General features: G+C 41.4%; 1 protein-coding gene across 1 annotated transcript; it reads left to right on the top strand.

Annotated features, from left to right (window-relative positions):
- Positions 1-10501: 10501 nt before the first annotated feature.
- TRIM38 (tripartite motif containing 38) lies at positions 10502-25343 on the top strand. Its single transcript, XM_043450081.1, has 8 exons — positions 10502-10635; positions 10901-10936; positions 12126-12657; positions 15667-15762; positions 17550-17780; positions 18748-18770; positions 18866-18978; positions 24660-25343. The coding sequence occupies exons 3-8, from the start codon at positions 12271-12273 to the stop codon at positions 25178-25180; spliced, it is 1371 nt and encodes a 456-aa protein (XP_043306016.1). The 5' UTR covers positions 10502-10635; positions 10901-10936; positions 12126-12270; the 3' UTR covers positions 25181-25343.
- Positions 25344-25787: the final 444 nt, after the last annotated feature.

The following is a 25787-nucleotide window of genomic DNA, read 5'->3' as shown; positions in this document are numbered from 1 at the left end:
TATTAGCTTCGGACTGCCTTATTGAGTTTACTTGTCCCAGATAATCTCTCCATACTCCCCCAAGGAGCCAACTGGAGCTAGCACCTTAGCTTAGCTACTTGGTTCCTCTGTATTAGTGTTCTATTGTTGCTGTAATCAATTACCACAAACTTAGTGACTTATTGATTACACAACACAGATTTATTCTTACAGTTCTAGAAGTCAGAAGTCCAAAATGGGTTTCACTGGGCCAAAACTCAAGATGTCATCAGGAAAAAAAAAAACAAAAAAAACAAAAAAAAAGATGTCATCAGGGCCACACTCTCGTTGGAGGCTTTAGGGGAGAATCTTTTTTTTTAAACTTTTCTGGCTTTTCGTGTCACCTGGCTTCCTTGGCTCATGGCTGCTTCCTCCATCTTTAAAGGCAGCAGCATAACATTTTCAAATCTTTCTACCTCTGACCTCCTACCTCCCTCTTTATAAGGAAACTTGTATTGATAATTATATTCGGCTCATTTGAAAAATACGGATTAATCTTCAGGTCTCAAAATCCTTAATCACATATGCAGAGTCCCCTTTACCACACAAGTTAACATATTCAGTTTCCAGAGATTAGGATGTGAAAATCTTCAGATGCCATTACTCAGCCTACCACAGTCTACTTTTCAAAAGTGGGTAAGTAGCACGAAGAATGAAAACAACAGTACCTTCTTTCTTGCAATTGAAAAGCATGACCTGGTAGCAGCCCTTGTGGAAAAAGTATTTGAGACTGGATCCGCCAAAAAAGGACTAAATATGGTAAGGAAAGAGTGTTCAACAGTGTCCAATGCCACAGTAAGATTCAAAATATATTTTCCAAGCTACATATTTTGTTTAAATTTAATCCTATAATCGGATTTTGCAAGCTCCCTGAAGGAATCTTGTGTATTTTGAGAACTTGTATATCCACGGCTCTTGCCACAGTATCTGGCCTATAGTATATGTTTAATAAACATTAATTCACTGAACAGATAAATTCTTGAGTCACAATTGCCATCAAAAATCAAGACTTCTGCAACTGGTTCAAACTCCTTAGCCCACATCTTGATTTTTACATAACAAAGTGTAAATCAGCTCAGTGAGCACCACACTTAATAAGTATCTACAACTTATTTATAAATATCAAGAGTAGTGTAGCAGAAAAGATCAGAATCTTAAAAAGTTAAGTCTCTTTGGCCTGGCATTACCAACTGTTTGTAGTCAGAGAAGTTCAATTCCACACTGTTTTTTGAGAATTTATATGTTCCAGACAGTATGCTAGCTTCCAAGAATATCAGTTTGTTTAAGACCTGACCCATGACTCCACAGAGTTCGGCATCCCAAATCAGACTACACACAAAGACAGACAATCAGGATGAAAAGTAATAAAAACTAATCATGCGTGCACAAGGGGCTTCCCTGGTGACTCAGGGAATGCAGGAGACACAGGTTTGATCCCTGACCACAGAAGATCCCACAGGCCGTGGAACAAATAAGCCTGAACACCACAACTACTGAGCCTGTGCTCTAGGGCTGGGAAACCACAATCACTGAGGCCCACATGCTGAAACTACTGGAGCCGTCTTGCTCTAGAGCCCATGCTCCACAACAACGGAAGCCACCACAGTAAGCCTGCGCACCACAACTAGAGAGTAGCCCCCACTCTCTACAACCAGAGAAAAACCCAAGTGGCACCGAAGACCCAGCACAGCCCAAAATAAAAATAAATAAATAAAATTATTAAAAAAAAAAAGTGTGCACAAAGCACTAGGAGACAACAAATAAGGACTCCTGTCAACACAAGGGTGTCAGAGGAAGGCCTCCTGGAGGAGGCAGTCTGTGGTCTGTCTTCATGAGTAGTGTGAAAGAGCCAGTAATAATACAGAGGAAGGAATTTCCAGAAAGAACACGGTCATAGAGACGTGGTGTGGCAAATTAGAGTTGTTCAACATTACTGGGGATTAAAGTACACAGGCATGAAGGAAATTTGGTCAACTGACTGGAAACATGACAAACATTAAAAAAAAAAATCAATTGCTCTTCTCAACAGTAGAAATAACTAGCCAAGAATAGAAATTAAAAGAGGCTTTTAATATTCCCTACTAACAAAACTCTAAATTTTTAAGGAATTATTTGAACAAGGACAGTATGATTCAAAGGAAGGAAACAGTAAAATTACACTAAAAGACATAAAACAAGATCTGGCTAAATGGCACTATATACTATATGACGGGGGGGGAGAACTTAATATCATAAATATATTAATCCTCTGTGAATTAATAGACAGATTTCAGTAAAAATCCAACTAGAAGAAGAAAAGATGGAAGGACAAACTGGAAATAGCCTAAATGCATGTCAGTGGGACTAACAGAACACACTGCAATGCAGCCTTATCATAGAAAATTAAGCAACAGCTTAAAAGAATGAGTTGCATCTATATCATTTGACCTGGAAGCTTTCAAACAATGTCATGCAATTTTAAATGAGTAAAGCAAATGTAGAACACATTGAAAGAGATTCACTTTTTCTAAATTTTTTATTTATCCAATTTCTAACTTATTTACTCAAGAGAACTCTCTTGAGTATTTTTGTATGAGAGTCTATGAGCCAGACCAGACTGTTAACTTTGGTTATCTGGTTTGGGTAACTAGTGAGATGCTAAAAGAAACCTGTAACACTAAACAAAAAGGTGACTACAAAAAAAAAGCAACAGTTATAGTCTATGCATATAGAATTGTGTGTGTGTGTGTATATGTGTGTGAATATACATATGCACACATTTGTCTGTGTGTATGTACATGTATACACATACATGTGTTCAATATGTATGGTTTTCTTTGTCTTTCTGTTCTCTGTTCTGAACAACTTTCTCAAAATTTTTTTCCACTGTCCTAAAATAGCACTTCTTAAGTCTAACATGCATATGAATTACACAGGGAACTTATTAAACTGTTAAATACCTCAGTGAGTCTGGGGTGGGCCTGAGGTTTAGCATTTATATCAAGCTTCCAGATGATACCAGTTTCCATGCTGGCCCATTGCTACTTTGTCAGTCACTCAGTCATGTCCAATACTTTGTGAGCTCATGGATTGTTGCCCATCAGGCTCCTTTATGTAGAAAGAAAGGCTCTTATACTCTTCCACTGTATTTCATCTATAATTCATTGCAAGAATAATACTCAAATATTTATTTAGCAATAAAGTTTCTTTTTTCAATGCCCATAGTTTCCCTAGGATTTCTAAATTTTAAAAATAGTCAACCTTTCTTATTTAATTTCTATTTATTTCAGTTTCATAATTCCTTGATTTTAATTAAAAGTTAATATTTGATTTATTTCCTTAAGCAGTCCAAACATAGTTATCGTTGTCTGACTTTGAAATTATTTTCTCTTAAAGTAAATTCATGTTCCATTTGTTGAGTCTGACTTCTCTCTTTTAGGTCTATAATCTTAAATTTTCAAATTTTGGTGTGCAAACCAAAAGACAGTGTTTTTATTTATGTCTCCTTCTCAGTCTCTCTCTTCCCTCCTGTGTCTCCCTCAGGGCTAAGCTTAAGCTGTCTAGAATTTTTTGTGTTGCCTTCATCTGCATTTTAAGGTTCATGTTCCAGAACCACTCCAGGTCTTGCCCTAGCATTCCAAGTTTCCTGCCCTGTGACAGTATTCTGATTATCTCAAATCTGGTCTCCGACCCTGTGACTGAGGTCCCAGTCATCAGCCTTAGTCTGTGATTGTCCCCCTGCCCCCTCAGGACTCTTATCTTTCTAAGGCCCATAGCCCTGAATGTCATCAGTCAAAGATTGATCTGCCGCCTGTTTCATCATGTGTTAGATTCTAAGATGACCTCGGTGATCCCTGTCTCCTAGTGTTTATGCCTGTGTTCGTGCTCTTGAGTGTGAGTGTGAGTGACCTGGGATTTGCTTCCAACCAATAGAATATGGCACAGGTGATGGGATGTCATTTCCATGAGTGTATTATGTTATATGTTATATTATCCTCCATCTTGTAACATGTTTGCTCTCTTTCTCTTTTGTTGGCTTAGAGGAAGCAGGTGGTTATATTAGGAAACCCCTACAAAGGCAGAAACTAGGAGACTATCGGAGCTGAGGCAGCCTCCACAAAGAAATTTAAACCTTCAATTCTTCATCTACAAGAAACTGGATATTTGCCAACAACTCAAGGGAGCTTCGAAGTAGATATCTCCCCCATTATACTTCTGATGAGACTTTAGGTTCATCCAACACCTGAACTGTAGCCAAGTGAGACCCTGAAGCAGAGAACCCAGCTAAACCATGCCTGAACTCACCTACAGACACTAGATAAGAATAAATATGCATTGTTTCAAGCCACTAAGTTGCTAGCAATTCATTTTGCAGCAATAACTAACTAATACCCACGAGCCACAGAGTCTAATATCAGCTCCAGACGTCCAGCAGTGAGCCTGTCTCTGGTCCCATGTCCTTACAGAGACCACTCTTTATCTCCGTCCTTTATCTCTCATACTGTTTTAGGCACCTCCGTGACCCTGAAAGGTGTTAGAATGTAGAGGATTTTTCCTAGGGGTGGAGACTAACAGGAAGGGAAGCTGAGATTGATTTTGACTGTGGCTAAGAGTTAGCAAAGGGTTTTAGTTCATCTCTGGAAGGAATCAGGTTCTGTCTGCAGTTAAGAGGTCCTTGGGATCTGGACTTAGGCTGTCTGGGCCCCTTCAAGGGTAGGGGATTGGATGAAAAGGAGGAAGAGCCTAGCTCGGAAAAAACAAAGAGGTTCATTCTTCACCTTCCCCCAGCACTCTGGATCAATGGTGGTATTGAATTTTTCCAGCCATATAATCACTGCATAAGGGAAATGTGCACAGGAGAGGGGAGGAAGCAGATGTGAGTTCTGCTAGATGCCGGGATTTCTTTGAAACCAACCATCCTCATGAAGCCCGTGATCTAAGTCCTGGAACTTCACTGTATCTACATAATAAGGAATATTTTTAATGACCCTGATCTTTCTACAAGAGTCGTTCTGTAATCCTGAACTCCCTTCTCTTGGTGAACTTTCACTTCTTCTTCAAAACATAGTTCAGAGGTTATCACCTCTGCAGAAGTATCCAGGTTCTGCCAGGAGTTTTTGCTTCTTTGTTTTTCTTCCTCAGCCTCAATACTTTTTCTTACCTTGTATAACATTTAGAATATAAAAATGAAGAAACAGACAAAGGATTAATCTCAAAAATATACAAGCAACTCCTGCAGCTCAATTCCAGAAAAATAAATGACCCAGTCAAAAAATGGGCCAAAGAACTAAACAGACATTTCTCCAAAGAAGACATACAGATGGCTAACAAACACATGAAAAGATGCTCAACATCACTCATTATCAGAGAAATGCAAATCAAAACCACAATGAGGTACCATTACACGCCAGTCAGGATGGCTGCTATCCAAAAGTCTACAAGCAATAAATGCTGGAGAGGGTGTGGAGAAAAGGGAACCCTCTTACACTGTTGGTGGGAATGCAAACTAGTACAGCCACTATGGAAAACAGTGTGGAGATTTCTTAAAAAACTGGAAATAGAACTGCCATATGACCCAGCAATCCCACTTCTGGGCATACACACTGAGGAAACCAGATCTGAAAGAGACACGTGCACCCCAATGTTCATCGCAGCACTGTTTATAATAGCCAGGACATGGAAGCAACCTAGATGCCCATCAGCAGATGAATGGATAAGGAAGCTGTGGTACATATACACCATGGAATATTACTCAGCCATTAAAAAGAATTCATTTGAACCAGTCCTAATGAGATGGATGAAGCTGGAGCCCATTATACAGAGTGAAGTAAGCCAGAAAGATAAAGATTACAGCATACTAACACATATATATGGAATTTAGAAAGGTGATAACGATAACCCTATATGCAAAACAGAAAAAGAGACACAGAAATACAGAACAGACTTTTGAACTTTGTGGGAGAATGTGAGGGTGGGATATTTCAAAAGAACAGCATGTATACTATCTATGGTGAAACAGATCACCAGCCCAGGTGGGATGCATGAGACAAGTGCTCCGGCCTGGTGCACTGGGAAGACCCAGAGGAATCGGGTGGAGAGGGAGGTGGGAGGGGGGATCGGGATTGGGAATACATGTAAATCCATGGCTGATTCATATCAATGTATGACAAAACCCACTGGGAAAAAAAAAAACACTTAGAATATAATTAATTAAAAAAAATATTTTAACTTTCTGGAAATTTTTAAAGGAAATAAATTTTTTTTTAGTTGATATCTTCCTAGGATCCAGGCTAGTGTCTGCAATAAAAAAGAATGTGAAAGAAGTCGCTCAGTCGTGTCTGACTCTTTGCAACCCCATGGACTGTAGCCTACCACTCTCTTTCATCCATGGGACTTTCAAGGCACGAGTACTAAAAAAGCTGTTCAATAAATGCTCATTATGTTAATAAATGCCTACATTTTAAATGACAGGATTTAATTGTCATTGTTAGTATGAATCACTTAAAATCATTTATAAGAACCAGATTAAATTTACATTTTTTAAAATGTAATGTCAAAGAAATAGTTATGCTTTCATAAAGGCAAAGCCATGGGGACATAAATGTGAGAGTGCCATCTACTGGTAAACATATAAACAGGTAAGGCACTAAGAAGACTGGTAAAATATTAATGTGTGTGTGCGCTAAGTCACTTCAGTAGTGTCCGACTCTTTGTGATCCCATGGACCGTAGCCCACTAGGCTCCTCTGTCCGTGGAATTCTCCAGGTAAGAATACTGGAGTGGGTTGGCATGTCCTTTTCCAGGAGATCTTCCTGACCCAGGAATTGAACCAATGCCTACTTTAAATAATGTCTTCCTTATGTAGCTTATATAAAATGTGAAAGAAAGATAGAAGCAAAATTGACAGATGTTGTGTGATATTTTCCTGGAAACTATTCTTGTCCTATTAATACATGCAAAATGTAATGATATATATACATATATATATGTATGTATGTATTTCCAAGCCTCCTGGTTACAAGTTTTTTTTTTTAATTTATTTTTATTTTTTATTTTATTTATTTATTCATTTAATATTTATTTATTTTACTTTACAATATTGTATTGGTTTTGCCATACATTGACATGAATCTGCCATGGGTGTACATATGTTCCCCATCCTGAACCCCCCTCCTACCTCCCTCTCCGTCCCATCCCTCTGGGTCATCCCAGTGCACCAGCCCTGTACCCTGTATCATGCATCGAACCTGGACTGGCGATTTGTTTCACATATGATAATTTACATGTTTCAGTGAAATTTTTAAATGTAAAAGAAAACAGTAATAACAAGAAATATATGAAATGACAAATTATCAAAAGTTTTTTCCACCTCTGTCCTTCCCCCCAGATTAGAAATAAAACTAGGATGCCAACTATTTCAGTTTATATTCACTATTGGGAGGTCCTAGCCAGTATAGTCGGAGAAGGCAATGTCACCCTATTCCAGTACTCTTGCCTGGAAAATCCCATGGACGGAGGAGCCTGGTAGGCTGCAGTCCATGGGGTCTCGAAGAGTTGGACATGACTGAGCGACTTCACTTTCACTTTTTGCTTTCATGCCCTGGAGAAGGAAATGGCAACCCACTCCAGTGTTCTTGCCTAGAGAATCCCAGGGCTATGGGGTCGCACAGAGTTGGACACGACTGAAGCGACTTAGCAACAGCAGCAGCAGCAGCCGGTATAGTAAGGGAAGAAGAATAAAGGTTAATGTTAAATGTTAACTGTTTAAATACTCCAATTAAAAGGCAAAGATTATTAGAATGGATTAAAAAAAATGCCAGAACTGAACATATATTAGCTAGAAGAAAAACACCTGAAACACAAATACACAGATAGGTCAAATAAATGTATAGAAAAATAGGTACTATGCAAGCAGTAAGGGCATCGCTGGTGGCTCAGACGGTAAAGAATCTGCCTGCAATGCAGAGACCAGGGTTCATCCTTGGGTCAGAAAGATTCCCTGGAGAAGGGAATGGCTGCCCACTCCAGTACTCTTGCCTGGAGAATTCCATGGACAGAGGAGCCTGATGGGCTACAGTCCAGAGGTTCGCAAAGAGTAGGACACGACTGACGACTGAATGACCAACACTTCACACTTATGCAAATAGTAAGCATAAACAGACTGGAGTGTCTATATTAATAAAAAGTAGAGTTTAAGACAGAGAACATTTCCAGAGATAAAGAGTACCATTCTGTATTGATAAAAGGGTCAGTTTTTTCATCAAGAAAACATAATCATAAATGTGTATGAGCTTAATGACAAGCCTTCAAAATACATGATGCAAAAATGGAAAGGATTAAAGGGAAAAATAAGCAATTCTATAATCCCAGTTGGAGATTTTAATACCTTTCTTTCAGTAGTGATATAATAACTGGATAAAACATCTAAAAAGTCACAGAAGACTGAAAAACCCTATCTATCACCTTGAACAAATTGGTATTTAAAGAACATTATACTGAATTATACTGAATATCTGCATCCACATTCTTTTCAAGTACATATGGTTATAGTCATAATGATAGACATATTCTGGGCCACTATACAAGTCAATAAAGTTAGAGGAATTTAAATCAGATAGTATATGTTGTCTTGGGAATTCTCTGGTAGTCCAGCGGTTAGGACTCCAATGCTTTCACTGCCAGGGCCTGGGTTCCAACCCTGGTTAGAGAACTAAGATCACATAAGCCCCCAATTTGTGGAAACTAAGCAACATACTACTAAATTAATCTACCACGTAAAAATCATAATAAAAATTATAATATATTTGAACTATAGAATAATGAAAATAAGGCATATATAGCTTTGTGAGAGGCAACTAAACAGTGCCTAGAGGGAAATTTATAGCTTAAACTGTTTACATTAGAAAATAAAGATAGTCTAAAATCAAAGCCCAGATCCTGAAAAGGTGATATGTCTAAAAGAAGACACCTCCACTACCACCAATAAAATGGAGATTCCCAAAGGGTGACAAAGGTGAACTAGAAATAAACCCATCTCACCTCCTGGAAACTGAAAGAGCTCTGAGAACTCTGGTGCTGAGGAGGGCACAAAGAAAAGAAAAAGAGAGAGAGAAATAGACCCTGGTAAGTTGTAACCAGAAGCCAATTTCTATACATATTTGGGGTGAAATTTCACATCACTTGGGTTATCAAAACAAACAAACAGCAAAACAAAAACAAAAGCAAAAAATCCTCAACCTTTGAAGTGAGTTTACTTCTTTTTTTTTATTATTTTATTTTTTTTATTACTATTTTTTTTGAGTTTACTTCTTGACTGGTAGTACTCAAGCCACCAGGCAAAAGCAAACACAACATGTATGGAGGAAAGTGCTTTCATCCCAGACTTCAAAGCCACAAATAATTTAACCAGAACAACAAATTTAACTTCTCCTGCCTGTGTCCTCAGCCTTCCTTACTGTCTTCCTTGAGTCACAACATATACTTATTTCCTAAGCAAACACTTATTGTGCACTTATCATAATACCTCTTACACCTAAGGCTGGGCTTCCCTCATAGCTCTGTTGGTAAAGAATCTGCCGGTAGTGCAGGAGACACAAATTCAATTCCTGGGTCGGTAGGATCCCCTGGAGAAGGAAATGAAAAGCCACTCCAGTATTCTTGCCTGGAGAATCCCCATGGATAGAGGAGCCTGGCAGACTACACCCCACGGGGTCGCAAGAGTCGGACACAACTTAGCGACTAAACCGCCACCACCACACCTAAGGCTATACATGGGGCAGGGTCTTATTTTGAGCTATTTTTTCCCCTATTAAATAATAAATCTAAATTAAGTGGGGACAGTATTAGTATTTTTGCCCTTATTTTGAACTGGAGAGGCTGGAGCTGAGGCGCCAAGTACTCGACCCCAGACCCCACAGTCTTCCTTCCACAGAGCACACTGCAGGTGATGGTTCCCAGGCCTCAAACTGCTCCCAGCTAAGGCCATTCACTGCTGGGCCATGAGTGGCTCCCATCTGCTGTTTCTGGTGTCTGACTGATTACTGATAAGTATTTGAATCTTGTGGAGGGACACTGCGGAGGAAAATGAGACACAGCATCAGGACAGAGAAGAATGGGAGACTGACTTGAGCAAATTCTCTCTGACACCAGTGAGCTTTATTATTGTACTGCCCCTTTTTTCACCACACTCTTCGGAGCAGTTATAAAACAATAAGCGACTAAAAATGGTAAAACATAACATCAGCCAGGACGGCTTATAAACCCCAAGGGAGTTAGTGGCAACAGTAGAAAGATTTCAAGTCAGGGTCTCTAAACTCTGCAGACTTTGGACTTTTAAATCCTCTGTGGTGGGGTTACAAAAGAGTTTTACTGAATTATTAATTTGTTCCTTCTTTTTATCGCTGTAAAAGAAAAATATTTTTCCTACCATCTCCCCTCCCTTTCAGTACAAGCTGAGTGCCAAAGATACGGGCCATTTCACCAGTTTCCACCCCGGATCTTATAGGGCCCCGCCTTCTGAAATAGTTTCACTTTTGTGTGTAGTTAACTTCCTCACCCAGACCTCAGGAACCAGCAGCTACAGAGGGACCTGGCAGTGAATATGTGACTGTCTGCTGTGTGGAGAAGGGAGTGGAAAAGGTCAGACCCATGTTTTCTCCACGGAGGGATAGGAGACGTGTGTTGGAGGAGGAGGATGGGGGAGGCTGGGTGCGTGAGAGTGTGTGCTTATGGGTGTGTGTGTGTGTGTGTGTGTGTGTGTGTGTGTGTGTGTGTGTGTGTTGATGGGCGGCAGGATGGGAGAGTCAGAGGGGTGTTGTTTCCTGATAACAGTTGCTGGAACTCTGAAAATAGCCAGGCCTTTGCTTCATGGCTCTCACACCCGGTCTGCTTTCTTTTTCACCAGACTCCATGTCAGATCTCCGAAGATACAGAATGTGAGGTGAGTGAAGGTCCAGGACAGGCACCCTGGGGCCCCAGAGGAGGGGAAGTCCTTCTCCCCCCGGGAGCACAGCACCAGTAGCAGAGAGGAGCCTAGTTTTTCGCTTGGGGGAGATAAACTGCCAAAGAACAGAAATCTCCAGGAGAAATTCTCTTTCGATCCAAGAGATTGGTCCTGGTTATTAGAGGGACATAGCCTGTCCAGTAACTTTAGTTGAATCCTTGCTTTTGATTGTGGCCCTGTCAGTTCAAAGGAAAGGCCACTCTCAACTTCCTTCATCCTCTGCTGCCCTCCCTGACAAACTCCCAGGAATGCGGAAGCAGGGGTCTAAGCTGTGGGTGAGACGGTCGACTCCTTTTGTCTATTGGTTGTCAGGTCCCTAGAGGTTAAGCCCTCAGGGTTGAGAGGCCCTGCCTTCTCAGATATCTGCTTCTCACCTTCCCCTATCCTGGATTCTGCAAACTCCCTGTGTTCCAGTCACTCTGAACTTCTCCTGAGAGACAAGTCCTGCCTGGAGAAGACAGTCACCTCCCTAGCTGTCAAGGAGTTCTGCTCCCCTTCTCTTCCCAGCTCTCTTTCCAATTCTCTTTTTCTCAGGTCAGGGAGGGGGAAAAAGAACTTGCTTTCTTTACTTGTTCTTCTGGTTCTCTTTTTTACTTTCATTATCGTCCAGTTAGATTCCCACTAGGGACTTTATTATGGTGTCTTTTGTTCTTTGTGGGGTAGGAGTGAGGGTTTAATTAGAGTCGAATTTGATTGTCTCAATCAAATCCTTAATAGACCACCCCTTTACCTAAGTGTTACTACAAGTTACAAAGAAACAATTCTGGTACTAATTATTCTTGATGTTCATTAGAGGGGGAAAGACTTTAACAGTCCCTCACTGAGTTCTCGCTCTTGCTGCAGCTTTGGTTGAGGAAATTAGTCTGGTTTCTCTCCCTCTGTCAGTGAAAACTTTTCACAGTGATGGAATGTTCTCTATCTGGGCTTTCATATGGACTTTCATATAGCCACCAATCACCTGCAGCTATTAAGCAATTTAAATATGGCTAAGAGGTGTGAGAAACAGAATTTTAAATTCTATTTAATTGTAATTAAAGTGGCCACATGTAATAGTCAGGATCATATTCCACAACACAGCTACATTTGATGCATCTTCTAAATTCCAACCTATTTCTTCTCTCTCTAGAGAAGACTCCATGACCTGTTGAAACCAGTGGCAACCAGTGCATTGGACAGAGACTCAGGAGAGGTAAAGTTCCATCACTGTGGGAAAATTCTAATCACTTCATCTCTGGCTCTGGATTCAATATTGGAGCTTTTCAGGAAAAGCCATGGCCTCAAAGAAGATGAGGGAGGAAGCCACCTGCTCCATCTGCCTGCACCTAATGACTAACGCAGTGAGCATCAACTGTGGACACAGCTACTGCCAAGCATGCATAGTGAGCTGCTACCAGATGCAACCATGGCAGAATACATTCTGCTGTCCTCAGTGTCGAGCACCATTTAACATGGCGAGCCTCCGACCCAATAAGCAGCTGGGAAATCTCATTGAAGTCATCAAGGAGATGGACCAGGAGATGTCATGTGAGGAACATGGAGAGAAGCTCCACCTGTTCTGTGAAGACGAGGGCCAGCTCATCTGCTGGCTCTGTGATCGTGGACCACAGCACAAAGGGCATGCCACAGCTCTGGTGGAAGAAGTATGCCAAGGCTACAAGGTGAGTGGTGGCCCACAGGGCTTCGGCGAGTACTTGGCCTCATGTTGCCCCCTGAGACCTGAGATTTATTTGGCCTGAAACCCAAGATTAGGATCCTGAGATTATAGCTTACATCATGTCATTCTTCTGAAAAGTAGAAGGATGGGTCCTCACTAAATCAAGTCCCAAAGGTCACTTTTGTCCCTATCCTTTCTGGCTCTGATGAACTCCTCCCTGCGTTAGAATGCCATGTGCTCCAGTGCACACCTGCATGTTTTATTGTTTCATACCATGTGTGTGATTTGAGAAACAATGTGCAAGACCACGGGATAGAGTCTGAAAACACAGGGGTCAAAGACACACCACCTTTTAGGTATCTTACAGTCTAATAGGAAAGACAAATCAGCAAAAAGGCTGCCTGGAATCCCCTGGTTTGGATAGTGGAGCAGAGCACTAAGGGGTGTGGAGTAGTAACTGAGGAATCTTCCCAAGAATGATTCTTGAAGAGTACATAAAAATTAACCAAATATATTAATAGAAGTATGGAGAAGGGAGAGGACATTCTAGACAGAGGGGACCACATGTGCAAAGGCACAGCCATGGGAGCATACCTGACTTGCTGTGACTAGGCCAGGGGGGTGTGCAGGGGAGGCAAGTGATGTTATGGGAATGAAAATCAGGTCTGCATCCTAGCCCAGAGTAGTCCTGGCCATGAGGGGATTTTCATTTGCAGAGTGAAGGATCAGGTTAACAATGAAAAGAACATTCTTGTACTGATACAATGAAAGGAATACTAAGTAGTAAAATTCAGATTATTCCTGTGAGAAGTGGGAAGAGATCAGTTCTAAGCCAGATTTAGGAAAGAGTGAGAGGGGAAGGATTTGGAAGTGATTGGTCATCAAGGATAAAGCAGAGTGTGAGGTTTTGAGCAACTCCTGAGTTTCCCACTCAAAAGCATATACTCACTCAAAATACAGTACTAATGTATAAAACAGACAGCTAGCAAGAAGGTGCTATACAGCAGAGGGAGCTCAGCTCTGTGCTCTGTGATGATGACCTAGAGAGGTGGAATGGAGGGGGTGGGGGGCGGTGGGAGGGATGCTCAAGAAAGAGAGGATGTATATATACAAATGGCTGATTCATGATTTTGTACAGCAGAAACGGACAACATTGTAAAGCAATTATATTCCAATAAAAAGACAAAACCATTTTTAAAAAAATCATGTAAAGGAAGGCTGACCTTTGCTATCATGGAACCTAGTGGGCATAGCCCTGCTGCCTTATTCCTTCTCTGTCCTACCTGCTGCTGCTGCTGCTGCTAAGTTGCTTCAGTCGTGTCCGACTCTGTGCGATCCCATAGATGGCAACCCACCAGGCTCCCCCATCCCTGGGATTCTCCAGGCAAGAACACTGGAGTGGGTTGCCATTTCCTTCTCCAACTCGTGAAACTGAAAAGTGAAAGTGAAGTCGCTCAGTCGTGTCCGACTCGTAGCGACCCCATGGACTGCAGCCTACCAGGCTCCTTCGTCCATGGGATTTTCTAGGCAAGAGTACTGTCCTGCCTAGATTTGAGAAAATTGTTGTCCTCAGTGTGAGCTCCTTGAACCCCCCCTTCCATGAATTGGAGGTGATCGACTATTAAGGTTCTGAGTCCTCCATCAGTATATGCCAATACTGACCACCACTCAGCACATGGCAGCTCTTCCTTAAACTCCATGGAGCAGTTAATTGCTGTAATGGGGATATTCCCATTGGAATTATTTTCCCACCAAGTAGTAAAAGAAGCACCATGGGGTGATGGTTCTAAGCCTAGAGAGTCAGACTGCTTAGTTTGAAATCTTAGATAGGTGGCTTTGAGCAAGTTATTTAATGTCTTCATGCCCTGGTTTCCCTAACTGTGAATGGGGATAAGAGTAGTTCCCTTCCTCCCCAACATACATGCTCAGGAGGTTGTTATAAGGCTTAAGGACATAATACATGTAAAGCTTAGAATAGCATTTGGCACATAGCAACTGCAATACTGACTTGCTAACAAGTTCTGCAGAGCCCTTTGTTGACAGCACACAAGAATTAATGAGCATACTTACTGGGTTTAGGACAGGAGCTGATTCTTTTAGTATTGATCACAGCTAGCAATTTGATTTAGCTTAAACTTGCTTTCCATGAAAATGTGAGGCACTGTTTTGAAAAACAACCTAAAAGCTTGATATGGATACTAAGTCACTTTAAAATGGTTTCATGATACCATTTTTCAAAAGGCCTCAGAGCCCTCCTGCTCCATTAACTGTTTCTAATAACTTTGGCTGGCAGCCTGATCTTTCCTTCTTGACTCACCATAATACATACAAAGTACCCTATGTGCCAAACACTCTGGCATTGGTTCTGTTTGGGTCAGTACATTATTAAATAAAATATTTTTAGGTGATTATTATCTTGTTTTATGTGCATCATTTCCCTGGCAAGACTGTTAGTGGTAGTGGATATAGCTCAGACTCAGGGTCAACAGATGAACTGAAATCACAGTCCAACCACCCACCAGTTACAGCATTTTGAGCAAGTTATTTATCCCCTTTCTAAGCCTGTTTCTGCAGCACAGAAATGATGTTAAAAATCCTACTAACTTCTCAGGATTGCCAAGGGAATCAAATATGTTACTGCATATACAACCCTTGGGCTTCCCTGATGGCTCAGTGGTAAAGAATCTGCCTGCCAATGCAGGAGATGCAGTTTGATCTTTGGGTTGGGAAGTTCCCCTGGAGAAGGAAATGGTAACCAACTCCAGTAATCTCACCTGGGAAATCCCTTGGACAGAGGAGCCTGGCAGGCTACAGTCCACGGGGTCGCAAAGAATGGGACATGACTTAGTGACTGAACAACAGCAAAACACAGTCCTTAGCATGCTTCCTGGCAAAGTGTGAGGACTCAATGCGTATTCAGTTTTATTCTAGTAGTCTTGGAGGGCTGGGCTGCCCCTTAGGTGGCTAATGAAGAATTGTTGAATAGACTTTATTCACTCAATTTTTCCTTCAGGAAAAGCTCCAGCAAGCTGTGACAAAACTGAGGCAACTGCAAGAGGAATGTATGAACCTGCAGCTGTTTACGGCAGAGCAAATAACCAAATGGAATGTAAGAGTTTGGGCTTATTGATCTCAGGCTGTTTTCCATCCTAGAGCTCAGATATAGGGGGTGATTGGGCAAAATATAGTGAAAGCTTATTGTCACTAAACCAGACCAAATAGACAAAATCCAAAGAGAAACCACTGGTTTTATGCCCCTCGTTGTCTAAAATCTATGAGAATTTATCTCCAACCCCCTCAACCTTTCAGTAGTAGTTGGCTAGAATTCTGAAACCTCAGTCAGGAGAAGCAGAACTGGTATGCCTGTTTAGCTAGAGTCATTCTTCACTGAGTTTCAGTTCTTAATATCTCAAAGTACCTTCTTGATTTGAAGGCCTTATCAACCTGATTGCCGTAGCACACATACTAGTACAGGGCACATGTACCACAGTACAGGGTGTGGCTCTCAGCCTTACAAGTTCAGAAATCAACCTTTGTGACTGCTAAGAAAACAGAATCACTCCAGGTGAGATTCGTATTACTGAAGCTCATGAAGCTGATGAAGGAAATCTACTTGGATTATAAGGAAGATCCAAGTGCTCCAAGAACCTACACACTTAGTACTACAGACTCTCAGGTCTATAAGACTATTTTCATGACTGACCAGCCTCCCCCTGATCAGAGATGCATTCCTTTACAAAATATTTATGTAATTCATCAACTTGCAGACAAATCCCACAGGCCAGTGAGACATTTTGCCTCTTTCAGAGGTCTCGTCCAACCTCCCAACCTCTCTGCTCCAATCCTTTAGGTATGGTTGTTAAATCTTACCTCTCTCATTTCTGGGATCTTAGGCAGTGGGGAGGATCTTGATTACAACTAATATATACACGGAAACCCCATCAATGACCCTTCAACCACAACATCACAGCCATCAAAACACTGTATGAATTGAGAAATCATCCATGGAGATTGCAATTCTTTTCTCACCAAATGAAAGCTGAGTCTGACAAGCTGTATCATTTGGTTTCTGTCGCTCTTACACATAAGGTTGAGTACATGGACGCGGGTTGATGGATAACTATTTCATAGTTAACTATGACAAAAGTCTGCTACCCAGACCTCCCACTGCTGAGAATAATGGACTCTCCTGTTAGCTTGGATGCCTTAAAGTCCAGCCTTGGTGATGTTCACTATAAGCTTTTGTTTCAAGAAATCCTCTCAGACTCAGAGCTACCTTCTTACATCTCAAATAAAAACTCATTTTTATCTTTTTAACTTTAAAAAATTTTTGACCTTGATTCTAGTCCCATGTTTAAATTATTTATCACTCCTTCTCATCTCTTTTGCATGTTGGTTGAATAAGGAAATAGGGTGATTCTAGAGAATTGTGACACCCTCTCCCACATCTGAGTATCTGTCTTCCAGGCATGACTCTACAGTGGGACAATTTTCCAGCTTGAATGAGTCATGGGAAAATAATCTTATGGTAGCTGAGCAAACTTACTTTTGTGTGTGTACATGTTAAAATATACATAACAAAATGTACTGTTTAACTATTTGTATGTGTATAGTTCCATTCCTTCCTCCTTCCAACTCCTGGTAACCACTACTCTACTTTCTGTCTCTATGAATTTGACTATTTTAAGTATCTCATATAAGTGGAATCATAAAATATTTGCTCTTTTTTTTCTGGCTTATTTCACTTAGTGTAATGTCTTTAAGATTCATTCATGTATCAGAATGCCATTCCTTTTTAAGACTGAATAGTATTCCACTGTATCTATATATTGCATATTGTTTATCAGTTCATCCATCAATGGGCATTTGGTTTGTTTCCACTTTTCCTGACTCAAGGAGAAGATAGAGGCTCAGAAACAAAAAATCCAGTCTGACTTTAAGACTCTCCAGAGCTTCCTTCATGAGGAAGAGAAATCTTATCTATGGAAACTGGAGGAAGAAAAAGAGCAAACTCTGAGGAGACTGAGGGACAATAAGGCCAATCTTCAACAGAAGAACCATGAACTCCAGAACCACATCCTGGAACTAGAGAATAAATGTCAGGGCTCAGCCCAGAAATTGCTTCAGGTAAGACTATGCACTTGGAGAAAGGAGGGAAGGTATTTGTTTTTGACCTTTTAGCAAGAAAATGGTGAGGAACCATGGGAAGCTTGGTGAGGCTTGCCTGTTCACTCAAAAATGGCACATTAGTGTAGGGAATTTAAAGTAATGTTCCTTTTAGATACACGTCAATGTTTGCAAGGTGGCCTCCACCAGTCTATAGAGTGCCTTTAGGTGAATTAGAAATAATATGGCTATGGTGGGTTCCTTGGCCAAATGGAACCATGGGACAACTTTGGCTACCATTTTTACACAACTCTGACTGTGAGAGTGTCTTCTGAAATACCCCTTCAGATGACTGATGGGTGACAAAGTGGGGCAGTCAAAATGAGTGATAACTTTCTCCTTGATTTGCTTGTAGAGCCCTCCAGAGCTCTTTCGGATGCAGCCCATTACAATAAACTAAACTATGATTGTACCTGTTTTTTTCCCGTTCCTACTAACAGAACTAGGGGTCACACTGTAAGGATGAGAATATAGTTCAATGCCCCACCACCATGTGATACCTGCTGCTACCACCATAGTGGCCCAGTCTCAGGGCTTAAGGCTGAGTTCACCATTTTGGACCTTTGCAATAAGTGTCTCTAATATGGGCTCACTCTGAAGGAAATGAGGTCACTGAAAGCAAATCTTTCCAGAGGGAGCATGGGGCAAAGCTCCTGGCCTTCTTCCACATCACAGGGAGACATGATTGCAGACACTGCAGCTCCCCACAGAGCTCAGCAAGGAAGGTAACAGATAAACACCCTGATATGCTGACTATCCCATGGGGCCAGGATGGAAACCATCGTCTCTGGGTATTCATCAATATCTAAGGCCACGATTAGTCTTTTTACTTCTTTGGAAGGAGTGTTTACAGAGAACAGCCTCACATGCCAAGTCCCATGAAATATTGATGTTCCCACACTTATCTTTTGTCTTTCTTTCTTCATAGGATGTGAAAGATACTTTGAGCAGGTGAGTCCTATATGAGTTCAGGAGGGAAAGAGGTGTGGGTATACAGAGCTAAATGGAATTTACACTGAAGAAGTCTTGCTTTCTGCTTATTCTAGGAGTTGCGCTGTGAAGCTAGAACCACCAGAGGCCCTCTCTTTGGACCTTCATACTGTGTGCAATGTTTCGGAGCTTTACTTTGATGTAAAGAAAATGTTAAGGAGACATCAAGGTATGTGAAGAAGCCCTAAATCCTACAGATAGACGGGACCTTAAGTGGTAATGAAGTTCATCACCTGTCCCCAGGCAGGCTCGCAGCCAGAGGGGTCATTCAGATATCTTTAGTGTAGCTGTCACTCTCTCTTGTTAGTTTTCTCCAGTGCTTAGACAGGGACATGGGATACTGGTTATCTGTGCAGACCCACTTGGGTCCTTTGCTTAGGGTCTCACAAGGCTGCAGCTAAGGCGTTGACCTGGCTGTGTTCTTATCTGGAAGCTAGACTGGGAAAGAATCCTCTTAGAAGCTCACTCAGGTTGTTGGCAGAATTTATTTCTTTTGGGTTTGGCACTTAGGGCTCTGGCTTGTTGCTGACTGCTGGCTGGAGGCTGCCTTGGATTCTAGAAGCCACCCTTCAGCTGCTTGCACTTGGGCCTCCCACCTCGGCTAATTATTTCTTCAGAGTAAGCGAGAGAGAGAGAAAGAGAGAGAGACTGAAAGTCCCATCTCATCATTATTGCCATAGTCTACTGGTCAGAAACAATTCACAGGTCCTGCCCACAATCAAAGGGAAGGAATTCCATAAGAGTATGAACACTAATGAGGGTAATGAAACTATGAGCCATGCCATCTAGGGCCACCCAAGATGGACGGATCATGGTGGAGAGTTCTGACAAAACATGGTCCACTGGAGAAGGGAATGGCAAACCACTTCAGTATTCTTGCCTTGAGAACCTCATGGACAATATGAAAAGGCAAAAAGGCAAAAAATATGAACTCCCCAGGTCACTAGGTGCCCAATATGCTACTGGAGATCAGTGGGGGAAAAAACTCCAGAAAGAATGAAGAGATGGAGCCAAAGCAAAAACAACACCCAGCTGTGGATGTGACTGGTGATGGAAGTAAAGTCCACTGCTGTAAAGAGCAATATGGCATAGTAACCCGGAATGTTAGGTCCATGAATCAAGGCAAATTGGAAGTGGTCAAACAGGAGATGGCAGAAGTGAACATTGACACTTTAGGAAACAGCAAACTAAAACAGAGTGGAATGGGTGAATTTAACTCAGATGACCATTATATCTACTACTGTGGGCAAGAATCCCTTAGAAGAAGTGGAGCAGCCATCATAGTCAACAAAAGAGTCTGAAATGCAGTACTCAGATGCAATCTCAAAAACGACAGAATGATCTCTGTTTGTTTCCAAGGCAAACCATTCAATATCACAGTAATCCAAGTCTATGCCCTGACCAGTAATGCTGAAGAAATTGAAGTTGAACAGTTCTATGAAGATCTACAAGAACCTTCTAGAACTAACACCCAAAAAAGATGTCCTTTTCATTACAGGGGACTGGAATGCAAAAGTAGGAAGTCAAGAAATACCTGGAGTAACAGGCAAATTTGGCCTTGGAGTACAGAATGAAGCAGGGCAAAGGCTAATAGAGTTCTGCCAAAAGAATGCACTGGTCATAGCAAATACCCTCTTCCAACAATACAAGAGAAGACTCTACACATGGATGAATATAGAAATCAGATTGATTATATTCTTTGAACCAAAGATGGATAAGCTCTATACAGTCAGCAAAAATAAGACTGGGAGCTGGCTGTAGCTCAGATCATGAACTCCTTAGTGCCAAATTCAGACTTAAATTGGAAAAAGTAGGGAAAACCACTAGACAATTTAGGTATGACCTAAATCAAATCCCTAAAGATTATACAGTGGAAGTGACAGATAGATTCAAGGGATTAGATCTGATAGACAGAGTGCCTGAAGAACTATGGATGGAGTTTCATGACATTGTACAGAGGCAGTGATCAAGACCATCCCCAAGAAAAAGAAATTCAAAAAGGCAATATGGTTGTCTCAGGAGGCCTTACAAATAGCTGTGAAAAGAAGAGAAGCGAAAGGCAAAGGAGAATAGGAAAAATATACCTATCTGAATGCAGAGCTCCAAAGAATAGCAGGGAGAGATAAGAAAGCCTTCCTCAGTGATCAGTGCAAAGAAATAGAGGAAAACAACAGAACAGGAAAGACTAGAGACTCTTCAAGAAAACTAGAAATACCAAGGGAACATTTCATGCAAAGATGGGCTCAATAAAGGATAGAAATGGTATGGACCTAACAGAAGCAGAAGATATTAAGAAGAGGTGGCAAGAATACACAGAAGAATTATACAAAAAAGATCTTCATGACCCAGATAATCATGACAGTGTGATCACTCACCTAGAGCCAGACATCCTGGAATGTGAAGTCAAGTGGGCCTTAAGAAGCATCACTACGAACAAAGCTAGTGGAGGTGATTGAATTCCAGTTGAGCTATTTCAAATCCAGAAGATGATGCTGTGAAAGTGCCACACTCAATACACCAGTAAATTTGGAAAACTCAGCAGTGGCCACAGGACTAGAAAAGGTCAGTTTTCATTCCAAGCCCAAAGAAAGGCAATGCCAAAGAATGCACAACTGCACTCATCTCACACACTAGCAAAGTAATGCTCAAAATTCTCCAAGCCAGGCTTCAACAAGACATGAACCGTGAACTTCCAGATGTTTAAGTTGGATTTAGCAAAAGCAGAGGAACAAGAGATCAAATTGCCAACATCCGCTGGATCATTGAAAAAGCAAGAGAGTTCCAGAAAAATATCTACTTTTGCTTTATTGACTATGCCAAAGACTTTGTGTGGGTCACAACAAACTGGAAAATTAGAGATGGGAATACCAGACCACCTGACCTGCCTCCTGAGAAATCTGTATGCAGGTCAAGAACAGTTAGAACTGGACATGGAACAACAGACTGGTTCCAAATTGGGAAAGGAGTACTTCAAAGCTGTATATTGTCACCCTGTTTATTTAACTTTTATGCAGAGTACATCATGAGAAATGCTGGACGGGATGAAGCACAAGCTGGAATCAAGATTGCTGGGAGAAATATCAATAACCTCAGATATGCAGATAACACCACCCTTATGGCAGAAAGAGAAGAACTAAGGAGCCTCTTGATGAAAGTGAAAGAGGAGAGTGAAAAAGTTGGCTTAAAACTCAACATTCAGAAAACCAAGATCATGGCATCTGGTCCCATCACTTCATGGCAAATAGATGGAGAAACAGTGGAAATAGTGACAGACTAGTTTTTGGGCTCCAAAATCACTGCAGATGGTGACTGCAGCCATGAAATTGAAAGACACTTGCTCCTTGGAAGAAAATTTATGACCACCCTAGAGAGCATATTAAAAAGCAGAGCATTACTTTGCCAACAAAGGTCTGTCCAGTCAAAGCTATGGTTTTCCCAGTAGTCATTTATGGATATGAAAGTTGGACTATAAAGAAAGCTGAGCGCCAAAGAATTGATGCTTTTTATCCATGGTGTTGGAGAAGATTCTTGAGAGTCCCTTGGACAGCAAGGAGATTCAACCAATCCGTCCTAAAGAAAACCAGTCCTGAATATTCATTGGAAGGACCGATGCTGAAGCTGAAACTCCAATACTTTGGCCACCTGATGCAAAGAACTGACTCCTTGGAAAAGACCCTAATGCTGGGAAAAGTTGAAGGCAGGAGGAGAAGGGGACGACAAAGAATGAGATGGTTGGATGGCATTACTGACTCAATGGGCATGAGTTTGAGTAAAATCCAGGAGTTGGTGATGGACAGGGAGACCTGGCATGCTGCAGTCCATGGGGTCAAAAAGAATCAGACACGACTGAGCAACTGAACTGAACTGAACAGATGAACACTAAGAGGCAGAATCATGGAAGGCTCCCTTAGTGTCTGAGTGACATCAAGATGAAACCTGAACTGAACTGAAATGGGACAATTTAAACTCCCTATTTATCCTGCTTAGTTTGAAAGTCTGTTTTACAGCAGATATATTGATGCATTAGATTACAAGACACTGCCTTAGACTCTGAAAAGTGAAAGTGAAGGTCACGCAGTCATGTCCAACTCTGGAGACCCCATAGACTATACAGCTCATGGAATTCTTCAGGCCAGAATACTGGAGTGGGTAGCCTTTCCCTTCTCCAGGGGATCTTCCCAACCCAGGGATCGAACCCAGGTCTCCTGCATTGTGGGAGGATTCTTTACCAGCTGAGCCACAGGAAAGCCCAAGAATACTGGAATGGGTAGCCTATCCCTTCTCCAGGGGATCTTCCCAACCCAGGAACCGAACTGGGGCCTCCTGCAGTGCAGGCGGACTCTTTACCAACTGAGCTATGAGGGAAGCCACCTTAGACCCTACCAGGGGTCTAATTAGAGCATCTGTATTTCTTGCCTTTATAACATCAAAAATATTCTGAATTTCAAAACCCATTTGGCCCCAGGGGTTTCCGATAAGGATAATGAACCCGTATTCAGTTCCCCTTCAATTTATCAAGACAAACAACAGTAACAACCACTACCAAGGTCTGTGATTGATTTCCAAAGAGCTCAGTAATCAACCATCTTTCAGGTGATTTACTAACCTGTAAAAATTTGATTTTCTCAGCTTGGTTTTCCTGGATCATTCCGGGAATATTAATTGAAGCCCCAAACTTTGTGAGTCTGGCTCATGATAAAGACTCACTGAACAGAGTTAATAAAGGGATGTTTACAAAGATGAGGATTTTAGTGCTAACAAGGAACAGTGAAGCAACCCAAAGCTAGGAATACGGAGGAAGTCATCACCTTCCCAGGGTTTCAGTAGCAGATAGAGGGAGCTGTAGCTAAAGGAGAGTGTGACCAAACACAGACCCTCCAAATCACAGCCAGTAGGGAGGGACTTGGGGTACTAAATACTTCTAATTCTGCTTCTTTTTGCCCTATGGTCTCCTCTAGTCCTTCCCATTGGCTTAACCAAACAGTAGTCAGAGGGAAGGGAGCCTTGTTGCGGTGTCCAGAGGGGTTACCCTTCCTGGACATGGAGCAGGCTGGAGAAAGGTAGAGTGTGATCTGGAGGAGCAAAGGGAGAACATCCAGCACAGGAAGTTTTTCCTAATACTTGATTTCCCTTATTACCACAATCCAACTGATCAGTGTTTAACCCAGTAACACAGTAGTTCTTAACTCTCTTGCTGTAACATCCCACTACCACTTTTCATTTTTAAAATTGCACTGCTGGTCAGTATCACAGTTTAGTTTATCATACCTTTTTCTGTCTTACTTGACTCTAGTCAGGTATATTACTCTGTATAATCCCTATAGAATATTACCTGAAACAAGAAAGAAGAGCTGAGGTGTATGTCCTGAAGCCTGAGTAAAATTCTGGGATTTCCAATAACAAGTTATGACATCAATTGTATCATTTTCCTTCTCTGATCCTCAGTGTAAATGGTAATTAAGTAGAGATGAGGAAGGGCTCATTTATGCTTCAATGTTCCATGATTCCTAGAAGTCCTCCAAGAGAGAGGAAGGACTTTGGAGAGGAAGTTAATCAAGTTAACTATGGTTAGTCCTGCTCCTTGGCTTCTCTGAGTGACTAAGATGGTGATGATGTTGAAGATGATGATGATGTTATCATTATTATTACTACCACTTATTGGGCACTTATCTTGGTGACAGATATGATGATTTCCACTTTATATTTAACAAAACTGAGGCTTAGAGAATGAACTGCCTAAGCTCATGACAGTTAGTAAGAAACCATGCTTGGATCTGAACACAGGCTGGTTTTATTTAAAATAAACTGTGCTCTCAGCCACAAAAATCATGTCCTTATTTTTGTTTGCAGTCAGCGTGACTCTGGATCCAGATACAGCTCATTATGAACTAATTCTGTCTGAGGATGGGAGACAAGTGACTCGTGGATGCCCTCAGGAGAAGCTTGATAATTCTTCTAGGAGATTTAGTGCCTTGCCCTGTATCCTGGGCTGTGAAGGCTTCACTTCAGGGAAACATTACTTTGAAGTAGATGTGGGAGAAGGAACTGGGTGGGATTTAGGAGTCTGTATGGAAAATGTTCAGAGGGACACTGTCATGGTGCCGACGCCTCAGTCTGGATTCTGGGCCATCAGACGGTGCAAGGAAGGCTATGTAGCGCTTACTTATCCCCTAACTTCCATTCAACTGACAGAGCAGCCCCTGGTTGTGGGGATTTTTCTGGACTTCGAGGCTGGAGTTGTGTCCTTTTACAATATGGCCACTGGCTCTCACATCTTTACCTTCCCAAAGGCCTCCTTCTCTGACACTCTCCGGCCCTATTTCCAGGTCTATCAGTATTCTCCTTTGTTCCTGCCTCCCCCAGATGAGTAAGGGACAGACCAAAGTCTCCTCCTTGGTTTAACTAGTATACAGAATATAATCTAAATCTCATGAGGACAGAAATGTAGTCTCTTTTCTTCACTGCTATTTCCCTGTACCTAGAACAGTGCTGGACTTTTCGTGCATAGTTAATAAATTTGCATTGAATAAATGGTTACAATGACTGTAAAAATACCCCAAAGGGTCACACTGAACTGGGGGAAAGCAAGATAATAGCAATGATTTTGCTTTGTCCTCTCCATCCCTCTTCAGTGGGTTCAGAGCTTTGATTTCTAGAGTAGAATGCTTTTTTTCAGAGAAAATTCTATATCCTTAAACACTTATTATTGCTAAAGAAGAAAAAATGATGATAAAGTAAATATTCAAGTAAATAAATTTAATTAACAAAATAAATATTTGGAAACTATAAGAATAATAAAGATAAAACTAGAAGTTGATTTTGATGCTGGCAAGTTATAGAAAGAAAAATAAGTCCTACTAGTCCTTTCAGGTTAAGAATGCTACTATATTAGATAAACCATTGGCTGCTCTACTCAAAAGGAGAATACATAAAAAATAGAAACATGAAAGGGCACATACTAGAATAATAATTTTGAGA

Source organism: Cervus canadensis, chromosome 28 (assembly GCF_019320065.1).
Source record: "Cervus canadensis isolate Bull #8, Minnesota chromosome 28, ASM1932006v1, whole genome shotgun sequence".
NCBI classification, from domain to species: domain Eukaryota; kingdom Metazoa; phylum Chordata; class Mammalia; order Artiodactyla; family Cervidae; genus Cervus; species Cervus canadensis.
Note: the sequence above shows the minus strand (reverse complement) of the source record. Positions and strands in the feature narration are given on the sequence as shown.

Bases quoted from the DNA above. Each gene is read 5' to 3' on its own strand.
- TRIM38 (XM_043450081.1), top strand. From the start codon at position 12,271: ATGGCCTCAAAGAAGATGAGGGAGGAAGCCACCTGCTCCATCTGCCTG. The intron at 12,658-15,666 runs GTGAGTGGTGGC...TTTTTCCTTCAG, and splicing joins AAGTATGCCAAGGCTACAAG to GAAAAGCTCCAGCAAGCTGT. The intron at 17,781-18,747 runs GTAAGACTATGC...CTTTCTTCATAG, and splicing joins CAGCCCAGAAATTGCTTCAG to GATGTGAAAGATACTTTGAG.